The sequence below is a fragment of the Vanacampus margaritifer genome, chromosome 1, assembly GCF_051991255.1.
Source record: "Vanacampus margaritifer isolate UIUO_Vmar chromosome 1, RoL_Vmar_1.0, whole genome shotgun sequence".
In the NCBI taxonomy this organism is placed as follows: Eukaryota; Metazoa; Chordata; class Actinopteri; order Syngnathiformes; family Syngnathidae; genus Vanacampus; species Vanacampus margaritifer.
Genome location: NC_135432.1, coordinates 38,345,947 through 38,361,817, shown reverse-complemented (window position 1 = coordinate 38,361,817; position 15,871 = coordinate 38,345,947). Strand labels below are relative to the sequence as shown.

The 15,871-nt window shown below is 39.3% G+C and overlaps 1 protein-coding gene across 5 annotated transcripts in view; it reads left to right on the top strand.

Moving 5' to 3' along the window:
• Positions 1-15,871, top strand: part of lama5 (laminin, alpha 5) — a 175,708-nt gene that overhangs the window by 55,147 nt on the left and 104,690 nt on the right. For 3 of the 5 annotated variants that reach the window (XR_013289664.1, XM_077554147.1, XM_077554138.1), the window contains exons 11-17: positions 846-980; positions 1,061-1,123; positions 6,947-7,087; positions 7,938-8,075; positions 8,193-8,327; positions 9,906-10,040; positions 10,140-10,277. Coding sequence is in view for 4 of the 5 variants with exons in the window: in XM_077554147.1 (XP_077410273.1) it covers positions 846-980; positions 1,061-1,123; positions 6,947-7,087; positions 7,938-8,075; positions 8,193-8,327; positions 9,906-10,040; positions 10,140-10,277 (885 nt within the window). In the remaining variant the exon portion in view is untranslated. The remainder of the gene's footprint in view (positions 1-845; positions 981-1,060; positions 1,124-6,946; positions 7,088-7,937; positions 8,076-8,192; positions 8,328-9,905; positions 10,041-10,139; positions 10,278-15,871) is intronic. The other 2 variants (XM_077554166.1, XM_077554157.1) reach the window with 1 other exon arrangement.

Here is a 15,871-nt window from a genome sequence, read left to right as displayed (position 1 = left end):
AAAAAAGGTCACAATATTGTAAAAAAAAAAAGAGCTCATACTAAAAAAAAACACAATATTGTGCTTTTGTACATTACAGTAATGCATATAAACAACCTACAATCTCTAATAACAATTAATATTGAGGCACCTACTTACTAATTCACGCACACATTGCCTTCCTCCACATATTGACTCGGTTCACAAACATATTACGTTCCCCTTGATCTGACCATTAGGGTGGATTTTAAACATAGGAAGGCCAAAACATCCCTTATTAAAGAATATTAAACTGCACTAAAAGAAAAAGCCACCAGAGGGTGCTAGAACTGCACAAATGGAAATCAACCTGACTTGTTTGACAGATGTGTTGCTTTTAATATTGTGACATGACAACAACAATATTGTGTCAGTTTTAATATTGCCATATCACGATATTGCCGTTATTGCCCTACCAAAATAGAGCCCTTTGTCTCTCCTGTGTGTCCGGGGATCTCTGTCTCACTCATTCTTGTGCTAGATCTAGGAATCTTTCACCCTATTTTAAACTACAGTTGTGCTTGAACGTTTACATATCTTTGGGGTATGTAAATTTATGAGCACAACTGTAAATGGCCAAAAGCTAAACATTGCTTAATGACACCAAAATGCTATGAATTGTCACTAAAATTCACATGCACATCTCTGCTCGTGTCAACTTCAACCTCTGAAAATATCCGAACAATTGCCACAGTATTTTTGATTTTATGGGCATAAAGTATTTTTCTCACCATACAATACAGTCATAAGTTGACATACAACTGTATCTATTCTATCTCACGGTGTGTTTATTTGTTTATACGTGCGTGTGTATGTGCACTTGACAGCCTGTGACTGTGTGTCTCCGTTCATGGATGGCACGTGTGAGGACATGACGGGACGTTGCTTGTGCAAGCAAAACTACGCCGGCAACAACTGCGACCTGTGTGCTGATGGTTTCATCAACTTCCCAGAGTGCTACCGTAAGTCTGTCATAGAGATTGGAGTATTGGGTGGATCAATGCCATCAATTGCTCATCTCTGCCCGTCTGTCTGTCTCAAGCAGCTTCCCCCACGTATCCTAGCAACAACAATGGCGAGGCCAAACCCGCCGGAGAGATCATTAGTAAGTATTTTATTCATAAAAAAATATACCTGTATGTAGATGTTTAAATACTATAGTCAACTCAACTTTATATACCAAGCACAGGCAGGTGCGTAGGTGTGGAGGAGCTCAAAGGGGTAAAGTGAGATGAGAACATTTAAAGATTTAAAAGCAAATAAAATAACTTGAAAATGAACTCAAGAGTGTAAGGCAGCCATTGAAGGGAGGTCAGAATTGGAGTTCTGTGCTGTCCTATACGTTCTGGCTCACGCTCTATTTTACCTCATTTTTTTTTCACATTGAGTTGTATGTCACAAGCGTTCTCAAGCGTTCTGTGTTCTCCTTCATAACCTTCACGTTTTTTTGGCATCTGTTCTGTTTTCTCCGTCATGTTGGATGGTGCATCTTTTGTGTTCTGAGAGAATTTTAGTGTCTTTTGTTTCTTCTCTTACAGTTCTGTTACAGTATTTCATGTTGTGTATGGTGTTACATGTATTCCACATGTACAGTACTTTGTCATTTGTATGTCACATATTCTGTTGGTGTTGGGCTTCAAATCTTTTGTCATTTGTTCTTTGTTACATGTGCTTTTCTCTGCGTCACATATTTGATCACATTGTGTTGTATGTCACATTTTCTTGATGTGTTCCCTTTCACATGATCTGTGTTCTTCGTAATGTTGTATGGTTCATGTATGTTTTGTGTTCGCCAGGACTGCCGTCTCTTTTGTGTTACGCGTTGTCTTTCATAATAGCATATTCTTTGTTCTTTGTTACATGTGTTCTGTCCCATGCACAGTATGCTGTCACATGCTCTGTGTACTCCTTCGTGTTTTAGTCTTGTTCTATATCGCGTGATGTGTTATACTTCACATGTTCAATTGTAACATATTTTGTGTGCTTTATCACGTCATATTTAGTAAGGTCTCACACTTGGGCTGAACAATATATTGTTTTGAGACCGAAATTGTGTTCTCAGACAGTGCAGTTTCAAAATCGCCAAAACCGCTTATTTTTTAAAGGGCTCTTATCCCCCAAGTTCACAAATCAGCGGCATGCCACAGTGCACACACACGCACACACACTATCCAGCTCCGAAATGTTTTTTTTTTTTTTTAGCGGCACGTCTACGTCATGCTCTCACCGAGTCACCCGGAGGTACTTTGTTTCGCGGTTGATTGACAATTTGACCACACAGTCCGAACGCAAGGCGCTGAGCTAACTTGCTCCACGGCAGAACAGACAGGCTAATAGTCCGTATGCAGTCACAGCTACAAGCTGCGTGGTGCAGAATGCAGATCCTCTCCTCCATGGTGACAAATAAACTCCTACTAAAAGTGGCGTTTACACAAAGGCAAACGGGCAGTCCCTAAGCATGCTAATTGTAGTGAAATGCAGTGTCGGTAATGACCTAAAATAAGTGCTTGGGCATACAGTAGACTTTTGACAGAAGTCTGGTTAGAACCGCATTAAGGCGGAGAGCCAGTAGATATGAACAGAACTACAATTAATATGTATTCTAGACTCAAACTAATATGACGATTACGTACGACTGATCACGCTAATGTCAGCTCGAGGTCCGAAGTAAATATCAGCATGTTATTTGCTTGTATTTGCATTCTTTTCCATCAGTGAGTTCTGAAATCTACACAGTAATAGGGCTCAAAATTACAATTATTTTTGTAATCAGTATTTTTTAATTGTTGAATAGATTTCATTACGTAAATAAAAGGCAGACACGTTTACATAAAACCATGAATGATACTTTCTGACCCTTTTTAACAAAAATATTTACCCTTTCACATTTACACCAATTCTCCCATTACTATTTTTACACGTTTACACTTACCATTACAGTAAAAAGACCAAAAGAGTTAATACCATGATATGCATTTCACACTATATCACAAAGCCCTCAGTCTATTTGAAGCAGTTAAGTCTAGAGCAAAAATATGGGAGTTTGGGGAAGATATTTATTTACATATATTATTATTATTATTTTTTTTTTACAAAGAACATGGACATTAGTACAAAATGTAAAACATCTTTGGTTACATAGACTATTACACATAATATGCATATTTAACCCCTGGGCGTTATTATAGTTTGATTAAGTTCTTGTAATTTGTGCCAAAATCTGGCATTTCCTTTGAAGTGTGATAACTTTATTTTTTTCACTTTCAACCGCTCAAAATGTTCACTGGCATCAGACCTATCTACACATATATAGTTTTTATTTTTATTTATTTAAAAAAGTTTTTTTTTTAATGCCCTCTATGGACAATAATAGCAGTATTATGCTAACAGCAAAATTAACTATGCTGTATATATATATATGTAAAATAAAGTTCTAATTTGAATATTTCATATGACATATTTAGATGCTTGAATAAGTCCATAAGTCATAACAATAGAATTTTTTATGCATGCCCAGTTTTCACACGATGGCAGTTTTCTGAATAAAACAAAGTTCTTGTAATTTTGATAAATCTGGCATTTCCTTTGAAGTGACATAACTTAGTCATTTATGAATATTTTTTCACTTTCAACCGCTCAAAATGTTCAGTGGCATCAGACCTATCTATACATATATAGTTTTTATTTTATTTTATTTTTTTAATGCCCCCTATGGACAATAATAGCAGTATTATGCTAATAGCAAGACTAACTATGCTGTATATATATATCAAATAAAAGACAATCAAATCAAATATATATATATATAAATATATATATATATATATATATATATATATATATATATATATATATATATATATATATATATATATATATATATATATATATATATAAAATAAAAGACTAATTTGAATATTTCATATGACATAGTTAGAGGCTCAAACAAGGTCATAAGTAATAACAATATAATTTTTTTATGCATGTCCAGTTTTTCACAATGGCATTTTTCTGAATAGCACAAAACTATTGTAATTTTGCCAAAATCAGGCATTTCCTTTGAAGTGAGATAACTTAGTCATTTATGAATATTTTTTTCACTTTCAACCACTCAAAATGTTCAGTGGCATCAGACCTATCTACACATATATAGTTTTTATTTTTATTTATTTTTTTAATGCCCCCTATGGACAACAATAGCAGTATTATGCTAATAGCAAGACTAACTATGCTGTATATATATATAAAATAAAAGAATAATTTGAATATTTCATATGACATAGTTAGAGGCTCAAACAAGTCCATAAGTCATAACAATAGAATTTTTTTATGCATGCATTTTGTATTCATTTATTAGCCTTTGGCGCCACCTAGTGGATTTTTGTGTTAACACTCTAAACACACAAATTCCTCTATTTTCATGTTTGTGACTCGTCAAAGAAGTGATTGCATCAGTAATCACGGAAAATGCATTATAACACATCAGGTTTACAGCATATCAAAAACTGTGATTTATAATGGGAGTCAATGAGCCAAAATCGGGCATTATTACAACAACTTCGTGTGAATCTCTCCCTCCTGTTTGGTAATAATTATAAATTACAGCATGGCGCCAATTTGAACTTCTACATTTTTAAACAATCCTGGTAAAATGTCAGGTCCCTAGTGTATTTTTTTCAAATGCTTTTTCTTTGATGAAAAACAGAAAAAAGCCAGAAAATGGACAAATAACGCCCAGGGGTTAAACATTGCGCCAAGTACTGTAGGTCTTGCCTTACCTCTCTCATACCACCTCTTTTGTGTTCTTACATTATTCGATTAATAGCTTTTAATATTTTGATGGTATGTCATTTTCAGTCATGTTTGAAAATGTTACTGTACATTGTGAAGAAAAACTCAAATTATATCGAAACCATTGTAAAAAAAAAAAATCACAATTAATTTTTTTTCTAAAATCGTTCAGCCCACTGTCACACTGTCAGTGTTTTCTTTCACATGTTCTTTTTCATGTTTAATATAGACCTTTTGTATGTGACGTCATAGCCCTGATAGGAACACCGCCTCCGGGACGCTGGATGGCAAGAGAACCACTTGCCTATATTGAAACCGTTTAAACTAGTACAGCGTCTAGTCCTGTATCTAATCGATTATGTTCTAAAATGGCCATATCTTGCTGTCCGGTCGGTTGTACAAATAGAGAAGGACATAAACCAAACGTTGCTTTTTATCGCATACCTACTGATGAAGATAAAAGTCGTCGGTCGGCAGCAGCAATCAACCTAAAGGACTCCAGCCAGCCGTAAAAGTATTTACGGATTTACAACGATCTTTTTTTTTTTATGAGGTTACGAATTATGTCTAAGCCAGATAGTTAGAGTCCACTCCAACTGCACATACACACAGCATAGTTTTTAAATGTACCTTCTTCAATACTATTAAGTGCATTTGACTGTTTAATAGTGTGTGTGTGTGGGAGGGGGGGTGTTTATGTTAGTTTTTAACTCTGGATCTCAATCTTTCGGAGTCAATAATCATGAAATTACTGCATGTTGCTTATTCCATGCTAGTCAACTTAATAACTTAATATCATCACAGTGTTTCAATATAGAACGGAATGTGTAAAAATAACCAAAAATAAGTCAACTAGCATGATAAACGAGTTTTACCTTTACCTTGACGAGGTATTTTGTCCCCCGGGTGTTAGCGTAGCATCTCGTCCCAGAGACCCAGCCAGCGACAAGCTTCTTTTTTTTTTTTTCACTTCAGTTTCAGTTTAAATTTTTAGTTTATTTTTCAACACACAACATTGCTGTATATAAAATACAAACAAACCTTAAACACTAACAGAGAGAGTCACTGTTCTAAACAATTCACTGTCTATTCCTCGTATTGTCTGTGTCCATCGCCATTTAAGTCCTTGCATCTGGTCCATTTCCTCCATTTTTGTTCTCCTTAAGTACACCTATTCTCATATGAAAAGTCATCATGCCCATCGTATAGATTTCTTCCACGATTGCCTGGCATTGGTCTTCATTTGGTGGGTCCACTTTGTACTATTTTCTCGTTATAGCTTTCTAGCTTGCCACAACTAATATATTTACCAAATATTTGTCCTCTTGTTGCATCACTCCTTCGTCAGTCCTTCACATATAGGCTCGTACAATTAAAGGGGATGCCCTACCCCAGTATTTCCTCCGCCAAATAATGTATTTTTCCCCAAAAATGTCTTATTTTTTTACATTTCCAAAAAAACATGTGCATGATCTGTGTTCAATTGTCCACACCCTCTCCAACACATGAGATTTCTTTTTGAGTATCTTGTAATCTTGGGTGTGACAAATAATCGTACCAAGTTTTCCCATGAAAATTCCCTCCACTTTTGGGAAGTAGTGGTCGGTTGATGAGCTTTCCACATCCCTAGCCACTGTTGGTCTGTGATTTTTATGTCAAGTTCAGATTACCATTTCGTCCAGCGACAAGCTTTTAAATCAGCTCCGGTGTAAGGAGATACGGCATTGACTACATAGGTCGTGCGGTGTGAAATTGGGCAAAGTCAGCCATTTGATTGACTCATTAAAAATAGCAGCCGACAGAAGGTAAAGGGCTGTTTCCAAACTAGTGATCTCCAACTTTATGTAAATATTGCGCTCTATGAGCCCCGACTAAATGTGCAACTTCGACCGACAGGTGAACTTCAGTTGAAGTAGTGGCTCCATGGGCAATAATAACTTTTAATTTGTAAAATAACAGTTTGAGTTCTTCAGGACCCTATGACACTTGTTCTGTGTTAAATGTTGGGGGACCAAAAACAAGAAAAAATATTTTTGGGATTTTTGGCTTGTGTGTGACAAAACCTTAATCAGCTCCCACTGGGTTCCTAACAGATTTGTATTTGGAGTTTGAGCAAAAGCTTCTGTTTTATGCTCAGACTGTGAGTGCAGCGCGGCCGGCACTATTGACAACTCATGCAGACCTGATCCACAAAGCAGAATATGCGTGTGCAAGCCTGGCTTCACTGGCGACCACTGTGACACGTGTGCACCGGGTTTCCACGGACTCAACTGCCAGGGTGAGAAGCTCATTGACACCTTGGCGGTACATTGGCTCACACGTTTATATCTAGACATGGTCACACAATGCTTACTAGAATTCCTTTAAAATAACTTACTTTTCACACATTGGGAAGAATTTGTGCCTTTGCGTAGTGTTATCTTACCTGGTATGTGTTCCCACAGCATTGGTGTGAGGATATTCGTTATTTGAAGGAAAAATACTCCCGAAGTTGATGCTAACTTCCTGTTAGCATTTGAATGGGATCCTCCCTTCGCATTTAGCATTAGCGGTAGGCTAGCGACGTTTTAAAAACGAAGCATGTTTTGTATTTAAATATACAGTGAATGTAATTCTTAACGTTGTGTGTTTAGTTTTACAGTTAACTCCAACTGGGATGTCATTAAAGGACAACAGAATAACCAGCATAACATACGCTACACACTTGCTGGTTGCTAATGCTACGCAAGCAAAATGGTGCATTCAGGGTACTTTCACAGCTTCAGAAACTTTGTTTTTCTTCGATGATAACGGCCCAATTGGCCCATTGTTTTGGCCGGTGTTTCAAGGCCAATAATAGGCCGATTATAATCGGTCAGGCCCTAATACTTACATTAGCAGAATGCAGTGCAATAGCGCCACCCATTGGTACTCAATTTTGTTACCATGCTCACCCAAACACATGCAAATGCACAAAGGCAATAGAAGGAATCTCTTGATTGATCACTTTATATATATCCTGCCACCCAGGAGATACACACACCTGTGTAAACAACAAGCATTCTCTAAACTGTCATTTTACTTGTAAGTAGCGTCACACCATTTTCCTGCTTCCGTGTGTGCGTTTGTGTTTGTGTGTGTATGCGCAGCATGTCAGTGTTCAGGTCCGGGTTGTCTGGATGGTTCCTGTGACACGCTAACGGGTCACGGTGTGTGTCGCAGTGGTTTCCATGGTTACCATTGTGACCAGTGCGCACCAGGCTACTTCAACTACCCGCTCTGTCAATGTGAGTGGTCTTATGTTGTGTTAGCATTAAATGCTGTTAGCGACAAATATTGCAATAGATTTTAATGTTATGATAGCATCATGCATGTTGTGTTGTGTTGCGTTGTTGTATACGCAGTGTGCGGTTGCAGTTCTGTGGGCTCGCTGCCTGAAGTGTGCGACCCATCCGGTCGCTGTCTGTGTAAAGCAGAATTCCAGGGTCCTCGGTGTGAACGGTGCCGATCTGGATTCCACTCTTACCCTAATTGTCAAGGTATACTGTACAGTGCATCAACATACACACATGCTATCATGTCTGGACCAAGGGCTTGGACAGAATATTGTAGGGGTGGGAATCTTTGACTGTCTCACGATTCAATTTGATTAAAATTTTTGGGTCTGCGATTCGATTCAGAATTTATTTTGATTCAAATTGATTTGATTTGATTTCTGCTTCAAGTCAAGTCTTCAATCTATAGATCTGCAAAGAATCATCATGATCTACTCTAGTCTGGTTTGCAAGACAGAATGACAAATGGAGACAAACAATGTATGTAAAAACCCACATTTATTTAGTTTTGAATTGTAAGGAATGTGCCTTTATTGCGAGCTCATAGACACACTTGGTCTACCTCACTTCCTGAAATGTTTTTCCTCACTCTAACCAGTCCTCCAAGCAACATGAACTCAGTATCAAGCCATTTATTACACTCCAGTTGAGGTTAACTGTAAATCTAAACATACAAAACGAAGAAAATTACACACAGTAAACACTTAAATGCAAACACACTTTGTTTAGCTTGTTTCCCAAACCTAGCTAGCTCAAGGCTAACACACAATGAAAAGCGCCATTGACTCGCTAATGCTAATTAGTGCTCAACTCGCAGCACTTTTATCCCTAAATAGAACAGCTATTCATACAAAAACGCTTCAGGAATGTATGCAGAGATGCATCTTAACATTACTCACCGGCATATGCTCTTCCTACGCTGCAAAAACAACTTTTATTGGCATGACTTGATTGTGACTTTTTGAGAACGATTTTTGATTCAAAATGATTTGATTGACAATGATTTTTGCTTCAATTTATAGATGTTTAAGGAATTGTAATGATGTACTCCAGTCTGACTCGCTAATTAGCGTGCTACTCGCGGCACTTTTATCACTCAAAATAATGGCTCCATGCTGAAAAAAAACAAACTTTTATTGGAATAACTTGATTGTGACTTTTTCCTTCTACTCTCTAATGTGGCTACAACTTAACAGTGTATCAGAACGTGCGGAACCACACTGCCCCTAAGTGGCCAAATAATGTACAACATGAACAGCGCTCCCAATAAAGGCACACACATCAAGGAAAAGCCAGGATAAAAATATATAAATAAAATCGATTTTGTGAAATTTGATATTGATTCTGAATCGTAGTAAATGAGAAATGGCAACGAGAATGTATTTTTCTGGGCATACCCCTAGAATATAGACCTCAAATATGGACCTGGGACTTAGACCTAGGTTATAGACAAAATGGGCATAGGTAAAGGACTTAGACCTAGGACAGAGACATAGGACTTGGACCTAGAATATAGTTTGTAGACATTGACGTAGTACTTAGAACATGAGTCAAGGGCTTTGGCATGAACCCAAGACTTGGACCTGAGACATAAATCACAGACATTGACCTAGGATGCAAAGCTAGCATTTAGACCTTGGACATGGGCGAAGGAATATAGATCTAGGACAAGATCGGGTGTCTAGAACTTGGCCCGAGGACAAGGACTACAACAGCAATGCCTGGCTCTTGTGAGCTTCATGTCTTGAGGTGTCAAAATCAAGTTTTCAATCGTTGTTGCAGTGTGCACGTGTGACCCTCGCACCTCATACGATAGTAGCTGCACGGCGTCAGGTCAGTGCCACTGCCAACCTAACTACAGCGGCGCCTCATGTGAGCAGTGTGCGCCCGGTTACTATGGCTACCCAAGCTGCACACGTGAGTAGTCCTTTTTGAAATTTATCTATGTATTTTTTTTTTAAATGGAAGACCTTTACCTTTGTGTGTGTGGGTTGTGGGTATGTGTGTGTTTTGCAGCATGCCAGTGTTCCAATGAAGGTTCTCGCTACAGCAGCTGTGATCAGGTGACCGGTCAGTGTGTGTGTCTGCACAATGTACATGGCCTGCACTGTGACAGCTGTGTTCGCGACACCTATGGCTTCCCAAACTGTCAAGGTAAACTCACACACACACATATTCAGATACACACACACAAAGCAAAAACGCAACAAAACACACTGTCCATCTTTCTGTTGACTGCACTGTCATGGAAAATATTTTACATTCTACATGTTCGTTCCTTCTTGTCACATGCTACAAACTCCAAGTCAAAGCACATTATTTACTCAAAGCTCTTGCCATGTCCTGTTACCCCAAGGAACAGAAACACAAGGTAGAATTCCTTTTACTTTGTGATTGCAAGAAGCTATTGTAGCAGTCTACATGCTCACTCATTGCTCTTATTTAACAAACATGACAAACAGAATGACTCCAATGGTATAAATTAAATATCGCAATGCCACTTAATGGATCAATACTGCAGATTGTGTGAACAAGTATCGCGATATATTGCCAAACGATATTTTGTCCCCGCCCTAATAGATATTGTCATACACAAAACCGTAAATGGGGTAGATGCCACGGACTTCCGACTTCCGGCTTTCACACATCATCGCCGTTTCCGGCCACTGCTGCACGCATTCCAGCACTCGCAACCGCGCGCTCCCGCTGATGGGAACGCGCAACCGAGGGGCACAAAGGCGGGAGTACTGGGACGCGGCCCATACGTCACAAACCGGAACCGTAAACAAAGCTTATGTGTGAAAACCCGGAAGTTGGAAGTCCCGTCTCCTCCGTGGCATATACTCCATAGATACTGTACATTAAAAACTTCCGGTTTGACGAGCATGGAGTAGTGACGCTTTTTGCACTGCTCCCGCAACTTTTACTATAACAAATCCACCAAGCCTTCTATTTTTCAAACCAACATTATGGTTTAAGTGTTTTTGTACGTAATATCCCGTCATGTGCCCTAAATCTGCTAAACTGACTGAGAAAACGGCCAAGTCTGTTAGCGCCCCAGCTAATGTTAGCCGAGCCGACATTACTGTTAGCGGAGCATAGAGCGGCTTTATTGATGGAACCGAAAAGCCACTTCTTCGATGACATGAACAAAAAATTGCATGCACTTCAGACGGCATCAGACAGCCATGGTGAGCGTGTTGTATCTCTGGAAGAAATTGCTGAAACCCTCCATCAGCGTCTTGCTAAAGTGGAAGATAGCTGTGAGACATCGAGAGAATGAGAAGCTAAAGGCCAAGCTATCGAACATTGAATTGAGGAATAGGCAATGTAAAGCCTGGCCTATTGGTCTGCAAGAGGGGATTGAGGGTCCACATGCCTCTTAAGATATTTTCACAAATGTTGCAAGATGTTTTTGTGAGGGACATCTTCCCCTCTCCGCCTGAATTAGACCGTGCTCATCGTAGCAGTCGCGTGTGTCCGTTAGTAAACGAAGTATTACGTCGTCCTCTACACACTTCACTTTCAATCACATACCTCAACTTCTTAAAAAATAAGGGGGGAAAAAAGGCGCCGTGGATTCATTTCCCCACTGGGGAGACCATGTTTGCATATGTGTGTGGTGAGTGAGTTGGAAAAAAAGTTGTTAAAAAAAGAAGTGAAGCTTTTTTAAGATTTTGTATTTATCCTCTTTGTTTTCCTCTATGCTCCGTGTATGATGTACTCATTGACTTTTAACAAGTATTTTTTTTTTATAATAAAAAAAAAAGTATTGTGTGCGCTGACAGCAGTGATCCGCATATATACAGATCAGCGGTTGACAGTCCGTGCTTGTGTGACGTATGGTGAAGTGACGTCAAGAGATGAGCCGTATTTGGCTAACTACTGCCACCTAGAGGCTTGGCATGCATCTCATTGTAGGCCCAATTTGTGGAAGTGGCGTCGCCAAACGGATGCGTACTCTGATTGGATAGGATTTGGGGAACTGATGCCACCTTAAGGTCTGGAATTGTTATGAACATACTTAAAAACCTAAGAATGCGGTTAGCTGTGGATGTTTTCTTTTCTACAAACGTGGTAGTGTGGACACTATTTTTTTCTATACCCAGTGGAGGGAAATATCCTTTTTTTAAATACTCTGCTACGTGTGTATATGGCCTGTAACGTGTGTACGTGGCCTTATTATATTATATTCCACAAACACAATATTAATCAGAATGCCACATTTAGACTAATGGGGATGCATTTAACCTATTATTGTTAAGACCATTTTTGACTTGACTGGCCCTTTGCAATCTACCTCCTATCAGAAAATATGTAATTTCATTGTAGAAAAGCTGCACTGAAGTCTAAGAGAAAACCCAAGTGTATGCCTTGGTAAGCATGAGGTGCTTTGAGATCTAAGCAAGGTCAGCACAGCATAGTCACTACTTATTTCCCTTTTATAGGTGAACTGTAGAGGGTGCAGTCCACTGGCCACCATGGAGGTCAAGAGATCAGTTTACTTTCCATTGTATTACATAATATAGGCAGAGATTATGGCAATGGGCCAAAAATATTGTGGTTTGCTTGCGCGTGACTTTTTTGGTATGGGTCTTATTATGGAGAATTTCCCAAATTGGGCACAACTGTGACTTAAGTTTTATTTTTTTTCTTGCGTTAAGAGAGTTAAGTTTTGAGAAGACTCCTGTTTGTTGAGGAAATCAGGCTTCCAAGCTATCTTGGCCAGTGGCCTTTTTGGCTTCAATTTAAAAAGGCTTATTTTTTTTGCCACAGCATCATTGTCTACTTTGTTAAATCTACAGTACAGAAAAAATGTGTAGAAAAAAAAGTGATGCTTTTTAAAAAAAAATATTTATCCTCTTTGTTTTTCTCTATGCTCTGTTTATGATGTACTCAATCTGATTGACTGTTTACATGTATTTTTATTTTTTTTATTTTTTTTAATAATTAAAAAAATAAAGTCTTGTGTGCGCTGACAGTTCGTGCTTGTGTGACATACGGTGGAAGTGACATCAAGAGTTGAGCAGTATTTGGCTAACTACTGCCGCCTAGAGGGTTGGCATGTATCCAAATGAGCTTAAAAACGCACTTCTCCATTTTTGTGTGCGTTTATGTGGATGTGTTTTTTTTTTTAAACAAACGAGACTGTGGATGATTTTTTTTCTACACAGGGACGGGGGAAATATTCAGTTTAAAAAACATTGGCTATGTGTGGACCAGACCGGTAGGTTTTGTTGCTGTTACTAGTAACACTTGTGATTCTGTTTTGCCTTTTTTATGTTATTTTTGTAAAGACAAGTTTTAATATAGTTATATTATTGTTTCTATTCATGAGTTAAAGTTTTGCTACGTTTGGTATTAACTATTGTAACTCAGTGACGCTTAGTAACAAATGCAGGCAGTCAGTGCTATATATAATATAATAGCCTATGTAAGGAGCATTGGAGTACAGTTGATTGACAATGAGACGGTCAATTTAAGATGACGTGAATACTCTTTATTTACCGGCTGATTTCAAAATGAATGTGTGGGCTGTGGGCTGCTGCCTGCGCGATCTTGACGCGAATGTGTGGCCTGCCGATTTGTGGCCCACCGGGAATTGTCCCGCCCATTCAGATGGCCCAGATCGGGCCTGCTCTCAGCTATCTCATTTGTTCAAACAACATTGCAAATCAGCAAAGCGGAACACAGCTTTCTTTTCATGAATACATATTTTCAAGTGCACTAGGTTTGTTTGGGAACATTTTTGCATTCTTGGTTTAGCAATGCCCGCGACCCTCGTGAGGATAAGTTGTTTTAGACTTGTAGGACAGTTTGACAGATTGCTGAAGTTGTTTAGGCCAGGCACATATGCGAGGATGGCGGACAATGATCTGTCGAAGCTCACACGGAGGATTAGAAGGTCCAAAAGATAGGGTCATAATATCATAGTTGTCATGTTTCGGTTCTGTGGGAGTTTAGTTTTTGTTTGTTAAGGGTGTTCTTGTTGTTTTTGTCTGTGGTTGGTGTTTTTTGTCTTGTGTTCCTGTTCCTTGTTCGGTGTGGGTGCATTGCCTATGTTATGTGTTGAATTTCATGCATCAAGTCTTCGTCACAGCCAAGTCATCTTCATCACAGCCAAGTCGTCTTCGTCACAGCCAAGTTGTCTTCATCACAGCCAAGTCGTCTTCATCACAGCCAAGTCATCTTCATCACAGCCAAGTTATTTTTGTCACAGCTAAGTAGCCATTGTCACCGCCAAGTAGCCATTGTCACAGCCAAGTAGCCATTGTCACCGCCAAGTAGCTATTGTCACAGCCAGTAGCCATTGTCACCGCCAAGTAGCCAATGTCACCGCCAAGTAGCCTTCGTCACAGCCAAGTCATCCCCACATCCAAGTCATCGCCACATCCAAGTCATCGCCTCATCCAAGTCATCCTCGTCACTGCTAGCTAAGTCATCAACGCCACAGCTAGCCAAGTCATCATCGTCACAGCTAGCCAAGTCGTCATTGTCGCAGCTAGCCAAGTCGTCCTTGTCACAGCCAAGTCAAGTAATTCCACAGCAAGTCAAGTCAAGGCAAATCAGGTTCTGTCACGTCACGCTCGTTCCAGTCATGGCGACCAGTGTACTCACGTTCTGTCCAGTCATGGCGACAAGTCTACTCATGTCCTGTCCAGTAATGGCGACCAATCTACTCATGTCCCGTCCAGTCATGGCGACCAGTCCAGCCAGGTCATGTTCAGTCATGATTGTCTGCTCACCTTTCTCATTATCGTTAATCAAAGTACCACACATTTCACTTGATTACCGTTTCCCTGCATTTGGGTCCACCATCCCTCCACTCACGTCCCCTCATGACAATAGTCAGGTGTGCACACATGCATTGTATGCTCCATTGTGTGGCCCAGCTGTTCTCACACAGCCTTACGATGATGGATTTATGTGCAGTGAGCTTGTTTTGCCCGCCCTGAGTGTGATGTAGCCTGACAGGCTTGGGGTCTCATGGGGATCTTTAAGCTATATTTCCCTCAGACACATAAAATTGCTTTACCTAAATTCACAGTCATGCTCTGCTCACAGTTTCATAAAATGTGTTCTTTACCGCGCGGAGTGATGACAAGCAGCAGGAATCTGCTGCGGCGACATCTAAATTGGTGCCTGACGCCCGAAGGAGCCCCACCAGATGAGTGAAGTGTGCGTTAGGAGGCTTTGCTAGCCTGCGTGGCAGTTCCGGTGCGTAGTGTAGCTAAACTACTACTATAGCAGAAGAAGCAGATTTTTATTGCTGTCAAACAACAGTGAATTTTAGACAAGTTGCATCCATATCAGACTGAACTGCTTATCAATAGGCGTTAGGACAAGTTTAAAAAGAATGCTGTCAAACTGCAGCAACATTTCTGGCAGGGCCACCAGGAGCCGAGTTCCATATAAGTGCATACAACTTAAAATATTTAGGGTAAAATACAAGAATGTCAGGCTGGTTGATATGGTGGTAATTCATACCACGGTTTAAATTGAATCCCTTCACCATAACTGTATATCTTAAGTCGAAGAATGTTATTATGAAAGCATTCCTGAATGTATTGTGCAGTCGCCTAACAAAACTAAATTGATTTAAAAATAAAATATGTTTTTCTTCTGTCTCTGTCCATCTGTCCAATGTGCGTTCATCTGCTAACAGTCTAACCGAATACATTTTTTTTAAAGTATCTTTTGAGTTTGTATTATAAAATATTTTTTGTGATCTTGCATGAGACACATAA